At 40.6% G+C, this 12,703-nt stretch overlaps 1 protein-coding gene across 3 annotated transcripts in view; it reads left to right on the top strand.

Annotated features, from left to right (window-relative positions):
- The window catches only part of RABEP1 (rabaptin, RAB GTPase binding effector protein 1), a 116,820-nt gene that overhangs the window by 102,197 nt on the left and 1,920 nt on the right, over positions 1–12,703 (top strand). For 2 of the 3 annotated variants that reach the window (XM_053569318.1, XM_053569319.1), the window contains exons 12-16: positions 575–673; positions 5,280–5,420; positions 7,481–7,670; positions 9,378–9,433; positions 12,064–12,162. In XM_053569318.1, the coding sequence (XP_053425293.1) occupies positions 575–673; positions 5,280–5,420; positions 7,481–7,670; positions 9,378–9,433; positions 12,064–12,162 (585 nt within the window). The remainder of the gene's footprint in view (positions 1–574; positions 674–5,279; positions 5,421–7,480; positions 7,671–9,377; positions 9,434–12,063; positions 12,163–12,703) is intronic. The other variant, XM_053569320.1, reaches the window with a different exon arrangement.

A 12,703-nucleotide genomic window follows, 5' to 3' on the forward strand; every position in this document is an offset into this window, starting at 1 on the left:
CATAGGAAGGCCCCGTCTCTACAAAAAATAGGAAAAATTAGTCATGCAGATGCTTGTAGTTCCAGCTACTTGGGCACCTGAGGCAAGAGAGGAGTTTGAGGTTGCCATGAGCTATGGTGATGCTATTGCACAGTAGCCTGGGCAACAGAGGAAATTGTCTCAGGAAATTAAAAATTTAATGTATAACTAGATCACATGTTTTTTTTTGTTTATTTAAGACAGAGTCTCACTTTGTCTCCCTTGATAGAGTGCCATGGCTCAGACAGTCTGCCCACCTCGGCCTCCTAGAGTGCTAGATTATAGAGTGAGCCACTGCACCCAGCCTGGTCACATGTTTAATATCTGCCTAGGGACCCATATCATGCTGTTTGCTCATGTGTGGCAGCACGTGACTTGGGGGTTTGGTACTGCCTTGTGTTGTCTGAAAGGCTGAGGTGTTTGCACACAGCAGATGTGCACGTATCAGTTGAGTGAACATCAATTCTGGATACTAAATAATCAGGAGATGGAAAGGTTCATTTCAGAATTACCAATTTCCTAACTGTGTATTTTCTATGTATGCATTTTTTAAAAGATCTCTGCACTTGTTCTAAGAACCCAAGCATCTGAGATCTTACTTGAAGAGTTGCAACAAGCATTTTCCCAGGCAAAGAGGGATGTTCAGGAACAGATGGTAAGTTAACATTATAAATAAATGATTTCTATGTTATGTATATTCCCTTTTGTTCTATCTTGGCATCTTCTTTGATAGGACTTTATCACCCTGTCCAAAGTGTGGTTACTGTTATGTTCTCCAGAGCCTGTAAGAATATTAGTAATGGACAAAATATTGTAAAGACATTATTCCTTTTATAAACCTCCGTCCTAACCAATAAACAGTTTTTTTCATCTTTCATTTCATTATCTTTTTCTGATTTTGGAAGCCTAAACAATAAACTGTGTACCAACATTTGACTTCCAGTTTTAAACATGAGTTAAAAAATTGCAGTCTCTGAGAGCCTTAGCTGATGCAGCCTATAAACAGCATTATACTTTTCCTGGAGAGCTAATTTACTTAGAATAACCTTATTAGTTTCACAGGGGTTAGTTCACCGTGTGACTGTTGTGGTACTATGGAACTTCCAAAAGGTCATCAATTCTGAGAGGGTTGTGGGTAGAGAACATCTTGAGCAAGGACTGGCTGGACCCTTTGCAGAGCTGTTTGCTAGACGTGGGCCTCCCTCCTCACCAGTCTGCTTGTGTTTGCTTTGTTCTTCCTTTTTCTCAAAGTTGGAGCCCTGCATTTGATGGACTTGTGTACATTATAGCAGAATTGGTCCTGCTGGGATGATCCTACAAAGCTGCCTCTCACCCAGCTCTTCTGGAATGACAGTTTAAAAAAAAAAAAGCCTCAGGTAGAACCGTGATGGCTCATTTTTGATGGTACTGGTATTTGATGGCATTGATGTTATCTGAATGGCCTTTGAGCTGATCCTTGAATCCTAGACTTGATCTGTTGAGAAGCCTCTTCTCCCAGTCATTGACTAGAGGCTTTCATGTCTTTTCTCTAGTTAGAGAGTACAAAATAACAGTGACCTAAAAGTCACTGTTGGAGGCTGACAAAGTTTCATAGTGTTGACCTTCCTACATGCCTTTTTCTCCTTGAATCTTTTCTTCTCTTTTAAAACCTATTTGCCTTAGCAAATACTTCAAGTTGATTCCACTTAAAGTGAATGTGTGTGTCATTGGAGAATTGTTGAAATTAAGGTTGAGGTCCTGTGAACTTTAATACTTTATCATTTTGTTGAAATTACTATGAACGGGTTTTTATGCTGACCAGAAGAATTCTTGGCCCCTTCAGTGAAAAATGTTTATGGCAGAAGTTGGGATCTTAATATTTTCTTCTTTTTATTTTTTTTTTTTGTAGAGACAGAGTCTCACTTTATGGCCCTCGGTAGAGTGCCGTGGCCTCACACAGCTCACAGCAACCTCCAACTCCTGGGCTTAAGCGATTCTCTTGCCTCAGCCTCCCGAGTAGCTGGGACTACAGGCGCCCGCCACAACGCCCGGCTATTTTTTGGTTGCAGTTTGGCCGGGGCTGAGTTTGAACCCGCCACCCTCGGTATATGGGGCCGGCACCCTACCGACTGAGCCACAGGTGCCGCCCTCTTCTTTTTATTTTGAAAAATTTCAAAATTATAGAGAGTATGTGGAATCAACACTTTAAGACCTTCACTTAGATTCACCAGTTGTCAGTATTTTGCCACGTAAGTGCATACTCGCACTTACTCTGTCCTCTCCCTGTGTGTACAGGTAGGTGTACTGCATGGATGTGTGTTTTGGTTTGTGCTTGCTGGACTATTTGGAAATATGTTGTAGACATCATGACACCTATAAATATTTTATTAAGTTATTTCCTAAGAACAAATAAGTCATTTTATATGACTACAATCAATACCTTTATTACATCCTTAAAATTTAACCAGTTGGCTCCAGATGTCCTTGGTTCTTTTTTAGTGGTGGTTTTTATTTTATTATTCTTACTTTTTGATATAGGAATCAGTCAAGGATCACATATTGTATCTTATTGTCATGTCTCTTCAGTCTTCTTTAATCTGCAACAGTCCCCCAGTTTTTTATTTTTATTTTTTGCTTTTATGACATTAATATTTTTAAAGAAGGTGGTGGCTCACGCCTGTAATCTTACCACTCTAGGAGGCTGAGGTTGGTGGATTGCTTGAGCTCAGGAGTTTAAGACCAGATTGAGCAGGAGTGAGACCCCATCTCTATTAAAAATAGCATATCTACTAAAAATAGAAAAATAAGCTGGGCTTCATGGCAGCTACCTATAGTCCTAGCTACTTGGGAAGCTGAGGCATGAGGATTCTTGAACCCAAGAGCTTGGGGTTGCTGTGAGCTATGACAATGCCCTGGCACTCTACCCAGGGTGACAGAGTGGTGAGACTCTTATATAGAATGTTTTAGGCTAGTTGTCTTGTAGAGTACATTTGTCTGGCTATTTCCTTAGGATTCGATTTAGGTTACACATTTTGAACAGAATACTATATAGATGAAATGATTCAATGGGTATTCATGTGGCACATTAATGATGGGTGGTTGTATTATGGGTGAAGTTTAAATTCTTGGTTAAGGTTGGGACAAAATAGTTTCAGAATGACATAGACATTGCTACCAACAGCAAGCCTGCTGAGTAAAGTTCAACATTACTTTGTAGTTATTTTTGCCCTTGGAATGTATCCACACAGTATCCAATTGTAAGAGTTTACAATTTGGGTACTGTGTTCAAAAGTCGCTTGAATTTATTTTGTCTTATGGTTATATTATCAACTTGATGTATAGTTAGCTCCATTTGTTTCTGTTGTATTACATTTTTAGATTTGCTTTCTTCTTGATTTTTAAAATTTTTTTATTTTTATTTTTATTTTTTTGAGTTTCATTTTGTTGCCCTTGTTAGAGTGTGGTGGAGTCACAGCTCACAGCAAACTCAAACTCTTAGGCTGAAGCTTCTCTTGCCTCAGCTTCCCAAGTAGCTGGGACTACAAGCATCCACCACAATGCCTGGCTACTTTTAGAGATGAGGTCTTGCTCTGGCTCAGAATGGTCTCGAACTCCTGAGCTAGGCGATCCACCTGCCTGGGCCTCCCAGAGTGCTAGGATTTTTTTTTTTCACTATGTAACATGGTTTATAAGTCAAAACTATACAAATATATAAACACTCAGATCGACGCCCACTCCCTGTCACCCCTTCTACCATTCCCATACATAATCATTTTATTTTTGGCTTATATATATACATGTTCTTCTTTCTGTTCTTTCCTATCTAGAAAGCAGTGGAATGCTAATGTTTTGTTGCAGTGGGGTTGAAAGTGATCGTGAAATACAACTGATTCTAGTCTGAAGAAAATAAAAGCCAGTAGAGTTTAACTAATGTTCATACATGACCTTGTCTGCCTGCCTGGAGCATGTTTGTCCTACAGCTCAGTCATCACCTCCTTTAGGAAATGTTCTTCAACCCTCTCCCTGATTTCTTTTCTCTAATTAGGTACTCCTTTGTCTCCTTATCCCTGCGATACCCGCTCTCTGTCACAGAGCTTTACGGTACTTAGGGCAGCTGTTGGTTACATCTTTCTCCTCTATTAGACCATGAGCTTCTCCAGGGCAGAGTCTGTCTTTTATCTCAGTATCTCCTATGGGCAGCAAAACACCTAGCACAGAGCAGTAGCTGCAAAATAAATTATGGGCAAGTAAGTAAGCTATATTTACATGACTTAGTATTAAAAATTAGTAAAAATTAGGGCCAGGAGTAATGGCTCACCCCTGTAATCCTAACACTCTGGGAGGCTGAGGCGGGATGATCCCCTGAGCTCAGGAGTCCCAGACTAGCCTGAGCAAGAGTTAGACCCCATCTCTACTAAAAATAAAAAAAAATTAGCCAGGCGTGGTAGTGCATACCTGTAGTCCCAGCTACTCAGGAGGCTGAGGCAGGAGGATTGCTTGAACCCAGGAGTTAGAGGTTGCTGTGAGCTAGGCCGACACCATGGTATTCTAGCCTGGGCAATAGAGTGAGACTCTTGTCTGAAAGCAAGTAAAAATTAAAAAGCAGAAATTAATACATTTGCAGAACTTCATCTTATACTCAAATTAGCTGAAATGATTTTTATATTGATACACATTAGTATGAAATACCTGCAATTACACATCGGCCAGCAGAAGTAGGCACATATCCCAGTGTAAGAATAAGCTTCTTATTTCCTGAGCATAGATCCTCTAGCTGACTTCCAGTATTTGGAGCTACAGTGCCATTCACATTGATCCTGAGCGTGAGCAGCTGTGTATGTAACGGAAGAGGAAGATACTGCTTTTCATTTCTCCATAGTTCCTGTTGAATACCTTGCATGAGGAAACAGGAATTGTGTGGGATACGTGCTCTGTCTGATACACATCTTGATTGTATCAGCCACTTCCACTGAGCTACAGATCCTGGCCCTTCTGTAGTGCAGGTATATGGAGGAAAGGGATTCATTATTTTTAACTTGTTGGTAGAAACAATGGACAGTGAGCTGAGATAGTTGCTTCTTTGTCTGTTCCCCTGTTGAGTATGTGTAAAGCTGCAGATGGAAATGTCTCTGAGCTGCTTTTTGTAAGTCTAGCAGAACTTTGTTAAATACCTTAGCTCCATCCTTAGCTCTTATTCAGTTTGCCTTTGTTTTTCTCCGGTCCAGCTATCACCAGAGTGGATTTACCTTTCTGGCTGAGATTACTATCTGTTTCTATTTTAGGCAGTGCTGATGCAGTCGCGGGAACAAGTTTCAGAAGAGCTGGTGAGGTTACAGAAAGATAATGACAGTCTCCAGGGAAAGCACAGCTTACATGTGTCACTACAGCAAGCAGAAGACTTCATCCTCCCAGACACTATAGAGGTAACTTACTTTCCACATGATCAAAAATGTAAACAAGTGCATTTTCTGAAATGGCTGTAAGTTCTTTTAAAATAACTTTATTAAGATATACTTCAGGCTGAGCGCCCGTGGCTCAATGGTTAGGGCGCTGGCCACATGCACCGGGGCTGGTGGGTTCGAACCCCTGGCCCGGGCCTGTTAACAACAACAACAACAAAACGATATACTTCACATACCAAATAATTCAACGTACCATCCAGTGTACATTAAAAGTGTACAGTGGTTCTTCCTATATTCACTGCTGTGTTCACCCATTAGGCATCATAGTCATTTTTATCACCTCAAAAAGAACCCTTTATCCTTTAGCTGTCACCTCTCTTCCTTCTCCCTCCCAGCCTTAAGTAACTTTTAACCTACTTCCCATCTGTATAGATTTCCCTATTTTGGACTTCATATGAATGGAATCATTCAATCTGTGGTCTTTGTGTCTGGCTTCTTTCATTTAGCATAATGTTATCAACATCCAAAAATTATTCTTGTGTGATCTGATTGAGAACATTCCAGAAATTAAATGCTGAAGTGTTCATTAAGCTGGCCCCTTATGATTTGTTTTTGTATGTAGCACTTAAACTTACCATTTTTCTGTTCATAAAGATGACACTTTTGGTTACTTTCATTCTTTTGTAGTTGAGTGAATATAGGTTATAAACTGGTGTCCCGGAGACATTCATAACTATCTGTTCAATTTTATCTAACCTTTATACCTGTATCTTTATAAACTTTTCTACATATAAAAAAATGTCTTCTTAGCCTAAACCTATGAAAACCCTATAACAGTATAGGTAAAGATGAGCTTTCTTAGAGTAATTTTCAAAACAAATAGAAAAATGTTACTTATAAGTTTCTTTTATTTAAAAAAATGAAATTATAATTTTTTAAAATTATTTTAAAATCAAACATTATAAATACAGAAATTTATAATTTTCTCAGTAAAAGTTTCCCCTAATCCTACTATGCACATTCAACCTCTATAAAGACTCGATTACCTGTCTTATCATTAGCTCCTGGCTGTCTCTACCTTCCCCCACTTGTCTCTGCTCAGGTTACTGGTACACTTGGGAGAACACTTTGTCCTCTTTGAAGTGGTGGCTGCTTTCATCAAAAGAAGGTGTTGGGAACCTATCTACTTTTGCTATCAGCTTTAAAATCACTATTCTACCACTTTCCACCTCTGTTAGCCTTTTCTCTTTTGGCAGGAAAGAATCTTCTCTTTTATGTCCTCTAGAGACTTTTTATTCCTAGATTTAAAAAAAGTTCAAGAATTCTTGAAGGATGTAATCTAGCTTGTAAGCCTTGATTTTTAGACCTGCCTCAGTAATAAACCTTATGAAATTTTTCTTAAATTGCAGTGTTTTAACTATTGTCCTTTGATTTATATATATTTAGTAGTTACCTGAGAATCTAGTTTTTAGAGTTGCTTATATAATTGGAAGGCTTTCTAAAAGAAGATAGAAATAAAATTTAGGGGAAAAAATAAAATAAGACTTAAACTGAATTTAGAATAGAAAAACAGCTGATCATCTTCGAAAGCCATTCTCGGCCATTGCTTTTCTCTAGCCTAACAGTACTTTCCTTGTGATAGATGTTCAGTAAGTGTGTGAATGCATGAATACGTAAATAAAATTTATTCCCTTAGCATTTACGCTTGCTTCTGAGTTTCAGTCTTTTTTGTCTTCATTCCTTAGTACTCCCAAATTTATGCAAATAATAGTAGAGGTTCCTAATCTCATATCGTAAGTCACTTTATCTCTTTATTTTCTCCTTATGAAACAGTTTTGAGGAAGAACTGTGGGGTCTACAACACACATTTTGCCTGGAAATGTCTTACTTCTGTAACATGGTGAATGTTAACTTGACATGGCATCTGCCCTTGAAGCCCTGAGTGGGTTAAAGTTCTAAGTCTTAATTTTCGAACCTTTCTAAATAACATCTAAAATTCTGGTTGCAGAAATTATTTAGCGTCTTTTCTTTATTTCCTTTCACTCTCACAAGCCCCGTAATCGTTTGTCTCTTGAATCTAGGCCCTGCGGGAGTTGGTGCTGAAGTATCGAGAGAACATCGTCAGCGTGCGGACGGCAGCAGACCACGTAGAGGAGAAGCTGAAGGCAGAGATACTTTTCCTAAAAGAGCAGATTCAAGCAGAACAGTGTTTAAAAGAAAACCTTGAAGAAACTCTGCAGCTAGAAATAGAAAACTGCAAGGAAGAAATAGGTGAGGATAAAATTGATGTCGTTTGGAATCAGAGACACTAAATGAAACTTTTCTGATTATAGAAGTGATTGTGAGGGCTGAGTGTGGTGGCTCATGCCCATAATCCCAGCTCTCTGGGAGGCTGAGGCGGGAGAATTGCTTGAGCTCAGGAGTTGGAGACCAGCCTGAGCTGGAGTGAGACCCTGTCTGTACTAAAAATAGAAAAAAAGTAGCTGGGATTCATGGTGGGTGCCTGAGGCAAAGAGGATCATCTCAGCCCAAGAGGTTGAAGTTGCTGGGAGCTACAAAAAAAGTATTATGTGACTATGGAATATAGATGACAAAAAAGGTCCAGGAAAGAATTTAGTAAGGACTCAGTCCATTTTTCTAGATACTCTGATATATGCAGTAATTGGGAGTGTTTAAAAACGACAACAAAAAACTCATTGTCTTTTTAGGAGCTCTGTGACCTCTCTTTGGCAGTTACCCACAGATAGGAAACTCAGTACTTGAACTCAGAACCTAGGGAACATGATCTATGGGTGACATTTCCCCGCTGAGCGTGGATGTGTTAACAGCTGGAAATAGCTTTCCCCCCTGCTAGAGTGGGATGTGGATACTTGACCTAGAGGTAGTTATGACCCAGTGTCCATTTGCTTGGACTCTGAAGGTGCACGGTTCTCTGCACCCCAGAAAGGTGGCTTTGTCTCATATGTGCTCCTTGAAGTATGAGAACCTAAGACAGGAAAATTCCATTCTCGGCTATAAGCAAGACTTGGGGGTTAATTCCTCCCTGCTTGCTAAAACAGCAGAGATGCAGGGGTTATTAATTCTTCCCTGCTTGCTGAAAAGGCCTTGAGAAATGTTTCCCTGAGATCCCCGCCAAGTCGGAGCTGGAGATTTTAGCACCTGTCTGGAGCTAAACTGTTACTCTTCATTCCCTAACTTCAAATTACACAAAAGTTTCATTTAACCTGTTAGGGAGGTGGATGAACAGAAACAGACAGCCTGGTGTCCTTGTAGTTAATCTTTAAGTTATATAATCCAGACTTAGAAATGACGTGTATGTGCTTTCAAACATTTATGCTGAAGAGAACTTTTTTTATAGCGGTCTCAATTAATGCTTTTGTTTTTTATTCTTACTTATTCTTTTTTTTAAAAGTTCCTCTTTTGTAATTTTATTATTTATTTATTTTTATTTATTTATTTATTTATTTATTTATTTATTTATTTACTTTTTGTAGAGACAGAGTCTCACTTTATGGCCCTCGGTAGAGTGCCGTGGCCTCACACAGCTCACAGCAACCTCCAACTCCTGGGCTTAAGTGATTCTCTTGCCTCAGCCTCCCGAGTAGCTGGGACTACAGGCGCCCACCACAACGCCCGGCTATTATTCTTACTTATTCTTATCTGATGAGTTTGGATATATAATACAGTGAATAAAGATGTACAATGGCTGTAGGCCTGAGCGAGCCTCAGTCTTCCCTTAATAAATCATTCCGTCTGCAGTGATACCTGTGTCGTTGATTGGGCTGGTGGACAGCAACAGGACTCTGCCTTTACCTGAGCTTGATTATGATGCTTATTGGTTGGGGATAATTTTGAGAAAGCTCCCCACCCCATGCTCAGTATATATTTGAACCATTTGGGTTCCATTTGAGTTTGAAGAAAAAAAAATGCAAAATGTATAATAAATTAATGCTAATACTTCTTTCTTTTTCCTTATAGCTTCCATTTCTAGCCTAAAAGCTGAATTAGAAAGAATAAAAGTAGAAAAAGGACAGGTGAGTCATGAGTTTCAAATTAATTCTGTGAGCAACCAACAACCTTATTTATTGACTATGTTAGACTCAAGGAATAAAAGGTGGTTAAGGCATGATCCCTGTCTCTAAGGAATTTCCATGTAGTGGGAAAAATATAGTGGGATAAAGATGCGGTGGTGACAGAGAACATTTTTTGAGAATCTGCTGTGTGTCAGGCCGTGAGTTAACTGGGAGAGGGATAGAAAAGGCTGTAGCTTGGAGTTCGCAGTGTAGTGGGAGGACAGGCAAGGCCTGGCATGATGCATTTTTAAAGCTGCAGTGGAGATATGTACAAACACTTTTACAAATGGAGATGTTTTCTAGCTGGCTTAGTTGTTTTATCTCAGGCAACATCAGCACCTTTGGTGATGATGGCATTTAATTCCCTGAGCTCATTGTTCCTTGAGTCAAAGTCCTCACCTCCATTCTGCCCTCCTTTTCCACATTCTGGACTGCACCTTGCCCCACTCTGGTATCTCACTCCAGCTTTACATTTTTTTTTTCTTTTTTGAGACAGAGCCTCATTCTGTTGCCCCGGGTAGAGTGCATGGGTGTGAGCTGCTGCATCCGCCCAGCTTTACATTTCTTGATCGCAGTCTGCCATCTGCCCAGCTCTTAATCCTCATTCAGACCTTCAATTCCCTGAACTTTTACTTTCCTCCTGGTGGTAGCAGCTTCCTGCTGGCCTGCTGGCCTTCCTTAAGCTGCCTCTTAAGCGGCTGCCTCTCTACCTCCTCTCACCCGACCCTCAGGGCTGACTCTTCCTTCTGCTGACCTCCCTTGACTAATGCCCACCCTGGCCTAGTCCTGCTGATGCCACCAGAATTGGTGACTCAGACTGTCAGATCAGGCTCCAGTGCTCCTCAGGTACCTTTGCTTGTTCTGTGTGGGGGCTTCAGAATCACCTTACCTCAGCCCTTCCCTCTCACTCATCAGCTTCTGGGCTTCTTGGTCACATGTTCTCCTACCTTTACTCCCAGCCTTCTCAGTTTTTTCTTCCGAGAAAATTATGAACTACTCTGACCACAGTGTGTCACAAATGCTGTGATTGAGTCCCTCCCATCTTTTCCAGGTGTCCCCTCATTCACCTGCTTGCGGGTCCTGGGTCTTGAACTTCTACCTCTTGATCACTCTTTTCCTTATGCATGAACATGCCTGAGTGTCTCCCATTCAGAGAGAGTAAGTTTCTCTTTGGATGGCACTTCTCTCTCAAGCTACCAATCTTCCTTCCCCCCTTCATTGCTAGGGTCTTGGAATAGTAGTCTGCACTGCCTGACCCCCCAGTCACTCCTCACTCCGCTGCATTCTGCCTCTTGCCTCAACTCTGCTACTGAGATTGCACCAGCAGGAATTACGGGGGCTTCATCCTGTCCACTCCAATTGCCCCTGTTTGGGTTCAGACTTCACTTCTCAAATGGCTTTTTAAATAGCCTAACCCATTTCCCTGCCTCTGAAATTTATCCCCTTCTAATTTATCTCCATATTGAATCAAAGTGATCTTTAAAAATAATAGACTTGACTGTTTGAAGACCCTGCAGTGGTTCCGTTTATCTGCAGGATCCAGTCCCTGTTTCTTAGCCCAGCTGGAGATCTCCTGCCTCACTGCCTGCCTTTCCAGCCCTCCAGGGCCTAGGACTCTGTGCTGTAGGCAAGCAGAACTCAGCACTGTTCCTGAATGCATTTTTATGTGTGCCATCCATTCCCCTTTTTGGAATACTCCTTCCATTTTCCCCTTACTACCTTTTTCCTTCTTCCCCTGTAAAATTTTTCTTTTGGCAGTTTTTGGCCCGGGCTGGGTTTGAACCCGCCACTTCCAGCATATGGGGCCGGTGCCCTACTCCCTTGAGCCACAGGCGCCGCCCTCCCCTGTAAAATTTTTCATCTTTTAAGAATCAAATGTCTTCTCTTAGAGGAAGCTCTTTATAACTTCTCTGGCAGAATTAAATGCTTTTCCCACCATGCCTACATGCCATAATCATTTATGTCTATATCTCCTGATTTCTCCATCTTGAGAACTTAGAATATAATAGGTGGCTAATAAATAGCTAATGAAAGAATAGGTCTGGAAGAAAAAGTACAGGGTCCGTGGAGATCACGGGGTGAGTAAAGCATTCCACATGTAGCCAAGGTCCATGCCTGTGAGGACCTGAAGAATCTGGGCCTAATTCTCCAGGCTGCAAGGCTCTTCCAGGCAGTGTGCTGTGGCCTGCAGGGAGTTGCTGTGAGTTTTGGCATTTTCTTCCTTTCCTCTCCTTCCCCTTCCCCTCTCTCTCTTTCTCTTCTCCTCTCCTCTCCTTCCCTCCCCTCCCCTTCCCTCTTCTCTCTCCTTTCTTTTTCTTTCTCTCTCTTTTTCTCTCTCTCTCTTTGTTTCACTATTGAGTTTGGGGTAATTTATTATACAACAGTAGATAACTGATATAGTAAATAATCAAAAATTCCTTTTAGATACCTACATTTTTTTGGAAGGACCTTGTTCCCTCCTGCCCTATATCTGTCCCTCACAGTGACCAGTTTTTGGCCTTTCTTATTCTTATATAATCTACTGTTTTTTAGGAAATACACTAGTTCAGAATTAAGCTGAGAATTTCAGCATTTTCATTTTTAATTCCCAGTTGGAGTCCACATTAAAAGAGAAGTCTCAACAGCTTGAGAGTCTTCAGGAAATAAAAATCACATTGGAAGAACAGTTAAAGAAAGAAACTGCTACTAAGGTGATTTTTTTTTTTTTTTGTCATTTAGTTAAAAATAGGGCTTTCATTATTATTTGCTTTAAAAAAAAAAACACACATTCCTGCTTTGAAGTGTCACTTTTTGAAAAGTTGGCAAGACTGTAAGCTTCTCCCTACCCCTTCTGCCCCTCCCCCAATCAAATGAATTGATGTGTTAGAATTGTGTTAAATCCAAACTGTCAGCTCTGAGAGGCCTGTGTCATAGGCCTTCCCAGCTTTAGGTGGTGGTCTATAGGGCACTGCCCAGTTAGAAGTGCTGCTTTGAATGTGTCATTCCATTTGATTGATGTATAAAATCCTAAGAAAGATGGCATTGAATCAGATTTGCTGCCTAAAGTTTGATTAGTTCAGTTGGAATAAAAGTGCATGTGGCTAGTTGTGGGTTATGTTCCATAGAAATGTCATAGTGAGCTATGTGTTCAGAACTTTAAGTGCAGAAACACTGTTATTGTTGTTCAAATGGTCCTTTGTTTTTAGAAATGCTCCAACACATTCTGCTGAAGTGGTTTTCTGTAAGGAAGAC

Source organism: Nycticebus coucang, chromosome 18, assembly GCF_027406575.1.
Source record: "Nycticebus coucang isolate mNycCou1 chromosome 18, mNycCou1.pri, whole genome shotgun sequence".
Lineage (NCBI taxonomy): Eukaryota > Metazoa > Chordata > Mammalia > Primates > Lorisidae > Nycticebus > Nycticebus coucang.